The sequence below is a fragment of the Notechis scutatus genome, chromosome 3 (genome assembly GCF_049901735.1).
Source record: "Notechis scutatus isolate UNSWTSFEM ecotype Mainland chromosome 3, rNotScu1.2, whole genome shotgun sequence".
In the NCBI taxonomy this organism is placed as follows: Eukaryota; Metazoa; Chordata; class Lepidosauria; order Squamata; family Elapidae; genus Notechis; species Notechis scutatus.
Genome location: NC_142011.1, coordinates 94,872,624 through 94,887,945, shown reverse-complemented (window position 1 = coordinate 94,887,945; position 15,322 = coordinate 94,872,624). Strand labels below are relative to the sequence as shown.

General features: G+C 37.2%; 1 protein-coding gene across 4 annotated transcripts in view; it reads left to right on the top strand.

Annotated features, from left to right (window-relative positions):
* The window catches only part of CRB1 (crumbs cell polarity complex component 1), a 153,661-nt gene that overhangs the window by 116,939 nt on the left and 21,400 nt on the right, over positions 1-15,322 (top strand). For 2 of the 4 annotated variants that reach the window (XM_087960816.1, XM_087960819.1), the window contains 4 exons: positions 14-179; positions 3,697-4,591; positions 6,509-6,637; positions 7,321-7,447. In XM_087960816.1, the coding sequence (XP_087816942.1) occupies positions 14-179; positions 3,697-4,591; positions 6,509-6,637; positions 7,321-7,447 (1,317 nt within the window). Of the gene's footprint in view, positions 1-13; positions 180-3,696; positions 4,592-6,508; positions 6,638-7,320; positions 7,448-8,713; positions 10,220-15,322 lie in introns of those variants that run through there. The other 2 variants (XM_087960818.1, XM_087960817.1) reach the window with 2 other exon arrangements.

Here is a 15,322-nt window from a genome sequence, read left to right as displayed (position 1 = left end):
TTTTCCTTTTTAGTCCGCTCCATGCCAGAACGGCGGTGTTTGCTATTCAATCTGGGATGACTTCACTTGTACTTGTCCACCAAATATGGCTGGGAAAGCTTGTGAAGAAGTGAAATGGTGTGACTTCAGTCCTTGCCCTCCTGAAGCCCAATGTCTGCCGGTGTATCAAGGATTTGAATGCAAGTATTTCAGCTTCCTCCATTATTTGTATTCCCTTTTGCAAATTAAGGTAACAGAGCAACAGCTTTTTTTTTTTTTCTGCCATCCTTTCACAGTAAAATGGGTGATCTCCTTTTTTTGCTATGTTTGGTTTACCATATGTCTGAAATGTTATTGGGTTTCCTGCTATAGCAGGGGATTGGACTAGAAAATCCCCAAGGCCTCTCACAACTATGTTATTCTCTTATTTTGGTTGCCTAATTATTGGCAACCAATGATTCCAACTGTCATGACAAATGTTCTGTCCTAAACATTGGTTAAAAAAAAAAATCAATACACCAAATACAAGCTAGGCGGATATGACCTTGTTGATGAGCCTCACTCTGTCAAGGGCCTTGGAGTTCTCATATCGAATGATCTTAAGCGCCAAAGATCACTGCAACAGCATTGCCAAAAAGGCACTAAGAGTTGTAAATTTAATTTTACGAAGCTTCTCCTCTGGTAATACTGATTTGCAAACTAGGGCATTCAAAACCTTTGCTAGACCAATATTTGAATTCAGCTCTGCTGTCTGGAATCCGCACTGTATATCAGATATAAATACAATTGAGCGAGTCCAGAAGCATTTTACCATTCCTCTGTTCGCAACAGAATACCCTACAGCAGTGATCCCCAACCTTTTTTATGCCGCGGCCCGGTACCGGCATCAGCTGGGCGCCGCGGCCCGGTACCAGCACCAGGTGGGCGCCGCCATCTTTTTGATGAAAAAGTGCTTCCGGTGACCTCACCGGAAGCACTTTTCATCAAAAAGATGGCGGCGCCAGCGCTTGGTGAGCTTTTCCGGTAGAAATGGCCTTCTACCCGGAAAAGCTCACGAAGCGCGCCGCCATCTTTTTCATGAAAAAGTGCTTCCAGTGAGCTTTCTACCCGAAAAGCTCACCGAAGCACTTTTTCGCCAAAAAGATGGCGGCGCCCAGCAACCAGCGGCCCGGTAGGAGTTGTTCCGCGACGACGTCCCCGGACCGGTGGTTGGGGACCCCTGCCCTACAGCACTAGACTTGAGATTCTAGGCTTAGATAACCTTGAACTACGCCGACTGATTGGACTTAAGCCTAGCACATAAAATCATATGTTACAACATCTTACCAGTTAATGAATATTTCAGCTTTAACCACAACAACACAAGAGCACACAACAGATATAAACTAAATGTAAACCATTCCAAACTCAATTGCAGGAAGTACAATTTCAGCAACAGAGTGGTCAATGTCTGGAACTCACTACCTGATTCTGTCATCACCTGCTCAAAGCCCCACTCCTTTACCCTCAAACTATTCTCTATTGACTTCACCCCATTCCAAAGAGGTCTGTAGGGGAGGGTGCATAAGCACACAATCGTGCCTACCGTGCCTGTCCTATTGTCTCCAATTATTAGTTCCTGTTTCTTGTATTTAAACTTATGTTTATTCTTGTTTCTGTTATATCGTAAGCTTTTGACAAATAAATAAATAAGTAAATAACCAGTAATTTAAAAAACAGAAGACCTCAAATAGGCAATTTTGATCAGCTGAGGCTGATCACACAAGGCCTTGAATGAGATGCTAAGGATCGTACGCTCCAAAAGTGAGCACAGTAGAGTGCAGTTTGAGAGGCAGATACTGTTCTGACCAAGGCTCCCTAGACCATAACTATGCACACGCTTACTTTAAAAACAAGACTTATTTTATTGCAATGCTGGGAATTGTTTTCATTCCCAGCCAGAATTAATCTCAAACAGTCCCTCAAGATAAGCACCCACCTTTCTTTTCTGTGAAGTGCTGCCAATAATGGAAGTATAAAATGAACTAGAAAAAAAAAACCCAATCGAAGAACAAAGAGCTTCAAGAATGAATCTGAACTGAACAAACTACTTTGCTTCCTGCAAAGGTTTCGTCATCTTTGCCGGTCCTTTATACCTGATGGGAGGGGCAATCACCTCCCAGCCTTACTCCTGAGTCGCCCCTTTTGTTTCAGTTGCTCTCACCTTCTAGCAGCTCTACGCATACGCATACTGGGAACAGCCTCCCGTGGGTCCTCTGCCTTGCTGTTGCCAGACTTCTCTTGCTTTTAACACACAGAGGAATTTACCTGAGTGTCTCTAATGGAAATTTCAGTGTCAAATGTTGCCACTTAATTGTATATAGATCCATTATTCTGAAAGTCATAGTAAATCCTTAAAAAGAATAGGAGCTCCAATATGCATATAAGACAATGGTGGCTTGCATTCTGCAGTAATAACACATTAAGAAGAAAATTGCAGGGAGTCAATAGCTTTGCATAGTGTATAGAAATGCACATTTGCATGGTTAGATAGGAGGCAGGAGAAGGTGGCATGAATAAATTCCAATCCTTCTCTCCAAGGCAAGATTGTGGTTTCAGAGATGTGCTATTTTTTTAGACCCCAAGATTCATCAAAATAGACAATACACAAACATAACAATAGAGAATCAATTTCGGGTTGCCCAAATTCTCCTTGTTTTAGCAGTATAATTTAGGACACACTGTTATTGTGTTAAATGATCAGGAATCAGACATCCCTGCTGCTACAAATCTGAAATGATCTAGAGGCATGTCTATCTACTTTATGTGTGTTCTGTATTTTGAAGAAGGAGTAAAGATGGGGAGAGAATGGAATGATTAATTTTGCAGAGGTTTTTTTCTCCTCGTAAATTGCCAAATATCCTTAATGCCACTAAGATTTGAAGCCCATAAAATCATGTACCATCAGGACAGAATAAGAATACATGAGACTGCTAAGCAGAACGACCAAGGCCAACTCTCCTTTCTCAGAAAGCCACAAATTTTCAGCTATCTAATTATATCACTCTACTTGCATCATTAAGAGGGGGGAAAGTGGAAGGGAAATGCTTAGCTAACAGAATGTTGCCTTTTGACTGTTCAGAATCTATTCAAGGTAGTACTAATATATGTGGGCAGATAAAACTAGTTGAATATTTATGGGGTAGCAAAGGGATCCAGAAAAATCCAATTCTTTGTTGTGATGTTGTGATTTATCTACAGTTTTGCAACCCAGATCATTTAGCTGGCGCTAAGATAGTTCTAAAAACAGCACAGTGCTAATTCAGTACCACTGTCCTTTGAGGATACAGTGAGATCAGATTAAACCTTTATACTGACCTCAAATGTCCTCTTCTCTTCTGGAAAATTATTTCAGATGTGCATTTTCATGTTAATTAATTGCAGATTTCTTAAAGTTTTAACAAATTTTTCAGCGCTATGGTCACACCAATCATTACAAAGTCACCAATCACTACAAATTAAGGGACTAATAATTATCGGCTATCAATATTTTAGACAATAGGGAGCAAATAATCAATTCTCTAATTCTTAAGATTCACATAAGTGTGCTTTTTTTTTTATTTATCGCTAAGCACTTTTGGTTTTATGCAACGTGGATTCTCCCACAAATATATAGAGATGATAGCACTAGCCTTATGCCATCTTTTATAGAACTTGATTTCTCCCATCTCTGCTCAGGTATCTCCAATGCCATTTTTAATGGCAGAAGCAGTGCCATCTTTTATAGAAGCAATGGGAAGATCAGGAGAGACCTCACTAATATAACCTTTGGTTTTCGGACTCAAGACTCAGATGTCATACTACTTTATGCCGAGAAGGAGCCAGAATTCTTCTCTATCAGTATTCAGGATACCAAATTGTTGTTTCAGCTGCAGAGTGGTAATACTTTTTTTACATTGAGCCTGGCTAGTTTCCTATCTGTGAATGATGGGAAGTGGCACAAGGTCACCTACTCTATGACAGAGCCACTCTCTCACTCATCAAGATGGCGTATTGATATAAATGATGAGAGAGACCATGCAATGAGTACTGTTGCCACTGGAAACCTTAACTTCCTAAGAGAAGGCACAGATATCTATCTGGCTGACAAAGCTTTTGATAAAAAAGATGGACTGAGAGGGTGCATGAGCACTGTGGAGATTGGTGGAATTCATCTCTCTTACTTTGACAATACTAAAAAGCCGCAAGAAGAGCAATTTCTCAAGATCTCTGCCAATTCTGTTGTCACTGGATGCCTTAAGCTGGATGCCTGCCACTCAAATCCTTGCTTGAATGGCGGGCTTTGTGAAGATTTTTACAGCTATTTTCACTGCACATGTGCCAAAGGATGGACTGGATCTCGGTGTGAATTCAGTGTTGATGAATGCTCCTCAAACCCTTGTCTCCATGGAAATTGCAGTGATGGGATATCAGCTTACAAGTGTGTATGCGATCCTGGATACAGAGGAACTAGGTGTGAAGAAGACATAGACGACTGTTTTGGACATCTCTGTGGAAATGGTGCCACGTGTGTAGATGGCATTAATGGCTATTCATGCCTCTGCACTGGGAATTTCACTGGAAGATTTTGCAGGTACGGTAACAAAGCGATGATAAAGATAGTAATCCACTAGGAGTAGTTAGAGATCCAGTTTGATGTAGCGGTTAAGGCATGAGATCAGGAACTGTGAAATTGCTCTAGTCTTGTTCTTAAGACACAAAGCCAGCTTGGTAATTTTGGGCCAGTTACTCTCTCTCAGCCCTAGGAAGGAGGCAAGTGCAGAGACCTGTCCAGGCAGTATCTAAGAGTCAGTACTTACTCAAAGAAAGGAAGGTGTGGCAAAGAAGGTTTTTAACATACAAAGTGGAGTGGCTTGTAACTTTTCCCCTCTTTCTACATTTCACATGCCCTTAATAACTGCAGTTCATTTGCCATGGGGAAGTAGCCAAAAATGGGGAGAGGAGGAAAGAAATAAGTATCCACATTGAGACTCCAGAACTCAAAATAGCCCCCGCCCTCAAAAGGCTCTTCATTGACAAACAAATAACTATTGAGACTTAATGTTACATTTAATGCGTTATCTAAAATGCAAACAGCTATTTAAAACTTTTCCAAAAATATATTTCTGACCTGTTTAGTTTCCTTTTCTTTGTTTAGTGATTTAGACTTGTTTGTGCTATTAGGGTTTTGTGTAAATTATACAAATTATTTTGTGTCCCCCGCCCCCATTTTTTACCAATATCTTCATTTGGGGAGGATATCCTTGTCCCCAAGAGTGAGTTGGGTAGCCAAATAAATTTTCTTAAATAAAATAAATAAATAATCGGTCTTGGCAGATAACAATTAAATACACTATCAAAAGAATAATCTTAAACAAATATATCACAAAAAATGGGTGATGGGGGTTGTGTGGAAATTTTTCCTGGCAGAATTTTTCCTCCTCTTATGAGAATACATATGCAAGCGGCTCATAACCCAACATTTGGGAAGTGTGGGAATTTGGAAGTACAGTCTTTGGATTATGTAGCAGAAACAATAGGGAAAATTAGTATTTTGGAATTCAGGGAAGGTTGAAAGAAATTTTAAAACACGCTCTTCACAGACCTGGTTAGTTGTTAGATGAGAGACCATTAAAGAATTCCAGAGCTTTAGATTAGGCTGAGAAATTGGACTAGGAAGAATGTAGTGGGACACCATTTTACACCAACCTTCCCCGCCCAAAAAAGCACTATACCTCTCTGCTCTTCATTTTAAGCAACCCATTATTTTCAGTCTTCCATGAAAACCTAAAAAGAAGATACATTAATTTCAGTGAGACACTTCCTAAAAATAGCCACTCACTTTATTTGGGTTAGTCCTTCTTCCAACTCACCTTTCCCACTGGTCTATGACAATTCGCCACAGCCAACTTGCCATGGCCAACTTGCCATGGCCAACTCACTGCAGGACAACTAGCCACAGCCAATTCACCGCAGGACAAGAGTTACACTAATATCAAAGAAATAGTGGAATAGAATCTTTGAGAAAGGATGTAAAAGAAGAGACAGAATGAAATGTGAATGGCCAAAATTAAAATATTTGTATTTACTTTAATTAATTAAATAAAATTGTTAAATTGTCCCACAGTGTGTTGTATCACAGCAAGTTGATCATGATGAGTTGGCTGTGGTGAGTTGTCCCATTCCATCTCCCACTCTAGAAAAGGAGTGCCCAAGACCCCAAGAGGTCTCCTATTTATATATTTGGTATCTGATTACTTGGAAGTAATCACCTCTATTTAGTTTTATATAAATCCAAGAGAAGACTCGGTAGATTTCATATCAGGGTTTTAATATATTAAAAATAGATTTGGTATCTGATTACTTGGAAGTAATCACCTCTATTTAGTTTTATATAAATCCAAGAGAAGACTCGGTAGATTTCATATCAGGGTTTTAATATATTAAAAATAGATATACTTTGAAAGAATATTGGAATATTATTACAGACTTGTTTTTCCCCCCACTATAGACACATACGAATGCCTTCAACACTGTGTGGGAATGAGAACAGAAATATCACCTGTTACAATTATGGCAACTGTACTGAGTTTGAAGGACGCTTAGAGTGCATGTGCCTCGCAGGCTTTGCAGGGTTACAGTAAGACCTTTTGATGTGTCATAACTGATTTGAGAATGAATGTATAATTTTTTCATGCAACTGCATAATGCCATGTATTAGCTGTTATTATAACAATATAATTCAACAAACACTGGGCAGAAATATTAGGTTGGTTTACTACAGTAATATAACATCAATTGCAGAAGCAGTGAAAAAAACAAAATAGAATCCACGTAAATGTGTTGTGAAGGACTCACTCCAACATGAAAGTTTCACATTAAAAAGCTATTTTGTATAAGGTGGGATCATTTAAAAAAATAAAAGTGCTGGCACGAAGAAACTTAGTTCATGATTGAACTAAGATTGTGTCAGTTACAAAATGCTATAACTTCAAAAAGGTTGGAAGATATTGTGATCAAGCCCATCTCCAGGAAGCATTAGTCTCATTTAAGGAAACTATTAATCTTGAACTCCAAAGAAGATCAATGTTAACCCACTTTCTGCCTTGAGATGTTTTATACTTTGATACTCATAATACCCAGCATGGACCTTGATGACTTGAGATAACAGGAGGTGAAGTCCTTTAAATCTGGAAGAAATCAGGTTGAGGAAACATGGCTTAAGCCATTTCAGAGCCCTTGAAAACAGAAAGCCAAATTTCTTTCCCTTTGTTTTCTCTTAGAACAGTTGGCCTAAATACTAATCTAATGTTTGCTTTGCAGATGTGAAGTGGACATCAATGAATGCAACTCTAATCCATGCCTCAATGGGGGCCTTTGCCAGAACCAGTTCAACAAATTTTACTGTATCTGTGATGTGAATTATGCTGGTGATCGCTGTGAGATAGATGTAAGCGACATCTCCTTTTTTGTCTCTCTCTTGTTGTGGCAGAATCTTTTTCAACTACTTTCTTACCTCATTCTGCGCATGGATGATGACCCAGCTGTGGAATGGGGTGAACCAGATGATTAGCAGCGAAATTCCTCCCGTGTTATTTTAAAGCCATCAAAACACAGCAGAAGATATCTTGCCCAAAGTGAAAGTAAAAATAACAACAAATCCAAAACTTCTAACCATGTTTTGCAATATTTCAGATAGATGTAAAGTCTGTCATTGCAATGATTTGGAGTTGTTATTGCAATGGTAAACACAGAGACTGTGAGACAGATTTGTGATTCTTGATACTTTTAAAGTGATAGAGAAGGAAGGAAAAGGTTCCAAAAACAGATCTCCATTTTCACTTGCTGATAATGTCTTCTAGTTCGGATTTGTTCAGTAGTCTGGTTTTTATCCTGTCTCCTCCCTTAGTGTTGTAAGATGCAAAAACAAACATCTTTGACTTTAAAACAGGGATTGCAGCCTACAGCTTCAGAGTTATATAGAGTGCCCCCAATGCATTGAGGATTGTATCTGGAGCCCTTCCAAATGTTGCTGCCAAACTGTAATTTTAATGATAGAAAGGGAAAATTGTGTCAGAATAGGGAAATTAATTTTGATTTCTGTTTACTGCATTAAATCCAATTTAAGTTAGCTTTGTTTTCTTTTACATTTTGCAGTTTGAGCATCAAGAGGCTATTTATTCCCTTCCCTTTTTTTTAATGTGGTCATTTTCTTCCAATACTTGGAAATCACCAACTTGTATTTCTGACTTTTAAAATGTTATCACTGATCTTAAATGTCTTAATTTGTGCACATGTGTGTGCATGCATATAATGTCTGATTGGATGGAAGCACGCCTCTATATGACTTCAGATATATTGTACACATGCATTCTTTAATTAGAATCCCTTTGTTTCAGTATTCTTAAAACCACTTTATCTCTCTGCAATCCAGACATTTGTTAGAGTGATGTCATTGAGAGCAGATAGTTTTGTTTTGTTTTTTCCATTTTTCTTTATTTCTTTGGGCTGTATACGCTACTGTTATTCTGCGTAGGTATGCTTTAGTGGTATCCCATAAATTCTGTAATGTTGTGTATTGATTCTTATTCTCTTTGATGAATAGTTCCATTTCTTTTTTAATCAGTTGGATATACTGTTTTTCTTTCAAAATCTGTGTGTTTAATGTCTATCTTCTATTTTTTTTTCTTTTGGCCTTTCCAAATTATTTTCAAAGGATTGTGATCTGCCCATGTATTAGACATAATCTCTATTGGATTTATATGATTTCCTATTTTCCGGTTCATCCACACCAATTACATTTTAAATTACACACTGAACTCAGACCATAATGAAATCAATTATGGATGCTCCTGTGAAGTTAAAGCACTCACTTCAGAAAATTGCTGTTCCAGATTGACCTAGTAATGGCGTCACTTTAGGTTCAGATGATTTATGAATAAACAGTTACTTTGTCTTTCTAAGATTTAATATGAGCCTGGCCCACCCACTTCCTGTATTGCTGCTTCAAAGTTGGGCTTGTAGCAATAGCATTTAGACTTACATAGCTTCATCGTGTTTTACAGCCCTCTCTACTCAGTTTACAGAATCAGTATATTGCCCCTAACAATCTGGGTCCTCATTTTACTGACGTCAGAAGGATGGAAGACTGAGTCAATCTTGAGCTATTCAGATCCAACTCCTGGAGTGAGCTGTGATTTGCCCGCAGTACTGCATTCTAAACACTGCACCAGTGTTTGTACTTGTACTGAGGTACAGCCCTTATTTATCACTGTAGGTGTCCTTTTATCTCCATGGATAGATGGATGGATGGATGGATGGATGGAGAAATGGATGGATGGTATCTAGCATTACCATCTTAATTGGAAAGTGAATTGAAAGTGAATTGATAATGACAGAATGAATACAGAATGAATGAACTTAATATTCATGTGCTATAAAGGAAAAAAATAATGTATGGCTACCTGTATTTTAAAAGGGGCTTTTATTCTGACACAGAATAGTCTGAATAAATATGTTTTATTTGTTTCATACTGAAAATAGCTGTTGAGTGACATAAAAGAAAAATATTTTACTAATATTATATTATGGTGGACAGTTCTGATTGCTGTACATAATCTTTTTGTGTATTTTGTCAAAACAGAAAAAAAAGAAAATATCTAAGCAACACTAATGATGTTCCAATAATAAATTATTTCATAGGTTTGGAATATGGGAAAACTATAGAATTTGTAAGAATGATTGCTCTCAAAGATATCTTCTACAATATAAAAACGAAAATGAAAAATTCTGCAGAATAAACAAGACATCATGTATATATTCCCCTCCTCAAAATGTATTTTGAGACTGTGGGATCAGATACTAGGGTGCAAATATATATTTAGAATGTATCATTAAAATCACTAACAGCAAAAATCACTTCATATTTGTTTATTTGATCTTAAAATTTAGATATCACCTCATTCTCAGAGTGACTCTGAGGGGTTTTCAGCTAAATGCAAAAAAAAAACCCCATATAATTTTTTTAAAAAAATCTTATTCCCTATATACATGCCGCTAAACCCATTAATTCCTGCAGTCATGGAAATGACTCCTCCTAACACCTTGATTATCAAGTCCATCCTCCAAATTCATAAATTTGTACATCTGTGTCCTTTTACCACATTCTGTCTGTATTAGCATCTCTGTCTTTGTGCAAATAATAAACCTTCTGCTTTTGTCATGCTGCCTCGATCTTTCTCATTTGTGTCTCTCTCTCTGTGCTATTTTCATTGTCTTTGAGTATGTCATGATTTATAAAGGTTTATGCACACTTCAGATCCATGCTACTTCGAAAGCTGAAGCAAGGCTGTTTCCAAACTGCATTACACCTGAACCCTGAGGTGTGTGATTACTTAAACATCTCTGGAGACAAGTGTCTTTCACTAAAGACTACAGCTGGGAGGATCAACCCTCCCTCAGGACAGAAAGCCTTCTTTTCCAATTTCAGAATACATTTGGTGCCTGCTATTTTGATTTCACCAAATGTCAACTGAAATATTTACGCACATACACATATTATTTCTCTCTCTCTCCCTCTCCCTCTCCCTCCCTCCCTCCTTCTCTCCCTCCCTCTTTCTCTCCTTCTCCCTTCCCCCCTCTCTCTCCTGCATGGAATTTGTTTGTTTGCATTTAAAATTCTCTCTCTGGTGCCCACACACTTCTTTTCTGAATCAGCAACTTTCTTACAACTCTCAGTCATTAGAGTAGAATAAACAGCAGAATATAATAGTCCTTAACTAGAGGCATATAAATCATCAAGGCATGAAGCCCGCATGCTGTTTCTTTGGTCTGAAAATGGAGCACCTAAGGCCCAGATGAAAAGCCTATAGGGTCTCCTTCAGACTTACCTTTTTCTAGTATGCCATAACCAAATCCAGATCTGGGTAGTATCTCCAGGGTTAGTATTGGTGCATTATTTAAAAAAAAATTGACAGCCTTATATTACAGAATTACACTTTTCCCAATAATGTTGAAACCATGAATAAGCATGGCAACTTTTAGTAACGATGAATTCAAAACTGAAAAATACCCCTTTGCAGAATATGACACTGGGATTTGCCTATTGGAGGGGCCTTAATGTATTCATTAATTGCAATTGGTAGTTAGACGTATACATCCTAATGGCACTGAAATTACAATAATAAATGCCTACCACTTCATAAATAATTTATTCTATATTTGCACAGTTGTTTCTATGCAGTTATTCTTGACTAATTATCGTACTGATGAAAAAGGTGTCAAACCCTGAATAACAACCTTTCCTTCCATTGGCATATCTTTTTCCTTCATCTTGCATGTTCATTTTTGATCTTACTGCCATTCTTATATGTGCTCATTTTGTGAAGGCAAAACAAATTAATAATAATCCTATTAAAATAAGAAAGAACTAGCAAATGTGCTTTGGCCTTAGCTCAGCAATATAATGTTAACTTGAGGGATTTTAAATCAGCTCCAAAGTGAGTAATATACTCACCAATACAAATTATGACCTTTGTATAAATATATTTCTTATTTGTTCATTGTACTCCTGGACCGCACTTCAGATTTTACTAGTGAAAGGTAATATAAAGGCTACATTGAATGAAGTTTGCCCCCAGATGACTTCACAGGCATATTCATGCAATACAGAAATATATTCTTTCAGAATCTTTTTTCTACTTCTCGGATTAACCAACAACCCTGTACTTTCCCCCTCCAAATACTAACCAGGACTGATTCTGCTTAGCTTCTGCTTAGCGTTTGAGCCTAATAAGATCACACAGGTACTTCCACTTGGTGGGACAACAGCTGTTAGATTTAGTGGATTGCTGTGGCAAAGAACTAATGTTGTGAGAAGGATTAAACTGTAATTATAAATACTGGTGGTTGCTTTATATTAGAGTATATTCATATGGTGTCCAAATTATAATGAAGACCTAGTTCTTATCCTTCATTATTCATATCACAATGATTCAAAAGAATCTCTTTTATGGAAGTATTCAGTTAGTTACAAATACTGAAATGGTGTTTATTTTTCTTCATTGTAAAAAAAAAAAAAGTCCATTTCAAACTTACTTCATACTGTACTAATCTATTTTTCACTTATATACTCTTTGAAAACAGAGGTACTTCTCAAAAGGAGTTTAATGGTAATCTAATACTACGGCTTTGCAAGTTGTCTTAGAGCCAGTTTGGTCTAATGGTACCAGGCTAGAAAGCAAGAGACCATGAGTTCAAGTCCGTGAGTTCAAGCCCTGATGACAATGGGCCAGTTCTCTCTCATCCCAACTCACCTCACAGGGTTGTAAGAGGAAGTGTGTTGGATATATTCACCCCATTGAGTTGTTTTGTATAAGCAGTAAAGACAGGATATAAATAAACAACTCCATAAATAAAAATGGCTTCCAGTAGAGTTCTGGGTACAATTGAAGGTGCTAATTATTACCTATATAATCCTGTAAGGGACAGGGAAAAGTTACTTGTGGGATCACCTGTTGATAATTATTTTCACCCATCCCATCAGTTTCTTCAGAGTACACATGTTCTGGGTCACTTCCATTAAACAATACTACCTTCTGGACCCCTTTATCCCTTCTCTGTGGCAGATTCCATAGGGATGGAACAGCATCTCCTTGAAAATACACATGGCCCTCACCCTGTTAACCTTTCATCAGAGGCTGAAGACCTGGCTATTTCCCCAGGCATTTAAGTCAGAAGGCTACGTGAGCTCTCTACTATTGATGTGGTTTTTAAGATTGTTTTATCTTTGGCTTGCATGCTGTGGATCATGTTTTTATCCTTGCATGCTAGAATACAGTCAGTATTATGAGATGGATGGCCATACATCATTTAAATCCATCAATCAATAATTCAACTTCTGGAGATCTACCTACATATGAGGGAGGAGCTATAGTTCAACAGAAGTGTAGCTCCTTGGTTCACATCTTTAATATATTCTGCCTTAGATGGCAGTTGAGACTTCTTCCTAAGATAGGCAGTTTTTCAGGAAATACAGTATTTTTAGAAAACAAGGCAATTAAAGCCTGCCAGAATCTGAGTCCTGGCTCAGAATGAAAATTGTAGGTAACAAATTAATCCCTTAAAATAGAACATGGTTCTGTTCATTAGCATATTTGATATTAATGTATGCTGAAATCTAATTTATATACACCAGTCATGTTTTCATTTAGTGACCACTTTGCTTAATGACCAAATTGCCAGTCCCAATTGTGGTCAGTGAATGAGAACTACTTCTAATGTGATCCACTTCTAATTGTCAGAAGTTATTGTTTCTTCTTTTTTTATCGTTGCTCTCTGTCCACCAGCACTGTTTGGTTTCTAAGTACTGCACATCTATACATATATCAGTATATAGCACATGAAAAGAAGCATATACTCCCTCCCAAAATTTACCAAACTCTTCCATCGATACTATTTTTTTTCACTCAGTAAAAGCTTCTATTTTAAAAATTGGGTGTACTTCAGATTTTCAATCACTACACAATTGCATAGGTATAAATAACCAAACAATTTTTATATTTTAAAATATTCACAGCTGTTGAGGTGTTATACAATACTAGTTCCCCTCCTTTTAGAAGAAGAAGAAAGAAAGAAAGAAACCTGAAATGGCTTTTTGTATTTTCATGCAAATGCAGCACTATATTTCTATTTTTGTGGCATATCCTCCTGCTATAAATACAGATGATAAAGCTAAAACATTCCTCCATAGCTATAACAGATGCATCGGTGGTGCACTTGATGGTGTTAAAAGCATAACAGATGTTGTGGTTATATTCATTAACTATACATCCATGTCTATCTATCTGTCTGTTTTTCTAAATGCTGGGTGCTCACCTTGTTTGCTTCTTCTGGGTAGTGGTGCAGAGTTGCCCTGAAAGAGAAGTCAAAGAGATGAATAATGGCCCTGATCTGTAGTGATAGTATGCTAAATATAACCTGGAGACAACACTAAGTAAAAAATGAAATGAAATGTTCTAAGAAGGAATTCTGGGAATTAGTGACTCCCTAATGAGGTTTAATAAAATTTTATAAACTCACTAATGCTAAGAAAGCATGCTTTCAGATTGTTAGGTCCTCCTGGCAGAACCATTCAACTTGGTTCATCTTGTTTCCCTTTTTAAAAATAATAATAATAATAAAGTTTCCTCAAAACTGCCTCTTCTTTTTTTTCTACCAGCTTAGTTCAAAACACTTTCTGTTTGCAATAGATTCACAAGTACTAAGAACAAGTGCTATGTTAAATATTACAAAAAGCACAAATCTGTGGGAGGATATCAGTGTAGTAAATGATGTTTTGTTTTATTATTTTGTTAACCATCATATTTAATTTGGATGGCTAGTGTCTCCGAGGTGTCTCGTTTGTACTTCTGTCAAACCGGTTGTTTACTTTCTTTGAAAAGCAAAACAAACACAAAATAAAAAAGCAGAGATTAAAAGGAAGCACAAAGTGCCTGTGACACCCCTCCCCTTTGCTTCTGTTGAGAAGTAGAAAAATGAAAACACACCACTAGTTAAAAAGAAGCACAGTTCTATTGGTTAGGGGGCAATTACAGATAATGAGATGGATGGATGGGAATAGATCATTTCAACTTTCTCAGCATATTTTAGGTGAAATCTTCTCCCTTGGGTTTCATCTTGTTCTTCTCCCCATTGCATCCCACCACATCACACAACATTCCCAGTGGAATAAGAACTTCAGGCACCAGGAGAATTCATGGGGATCTTCTGAGCTTTATTTACATTATAAACAATATTCAAATAGGAGCAAAGGAGGTTGGGGCTACAGTATATGTGTTTCTTTAAAATCTATAATAAAATCTATGTAGTATTGCTATATTACTTTTATCCTTCGCATCTGTTTCACTGCCTTCTCTATTAGTATAATTATTATGATTATTATCATTTGTTATTATGATTATTATTACTTCGTTGTTTTGCATGTACACTGAGAGCTTATGCACTGGAGACAAATCCCTTGTGTGTCTAGTCACATTTGGCCAATAAAGCTATTCTATGCTATGCAATGCTATACCATGCCATGCCGTGAACTTCATCTCAGATTGGAACTAAAAATGGGAATTCTAGCAATTTTTCATATACAGTGTCTGATATTTTATTTATTTACTTATTTTCACTTTTTTTTTGCCTATCTCCCTTAGATATATCAGCAGCATGCAAAGGAATTAATATATATGCTTTCCTTATGTTTGAAAATAGTTAATTGTGCTTTAAATTCTCTCCTAGAGAGGAAGAACAGATTTGGGATGTATCATGGATATGAGCT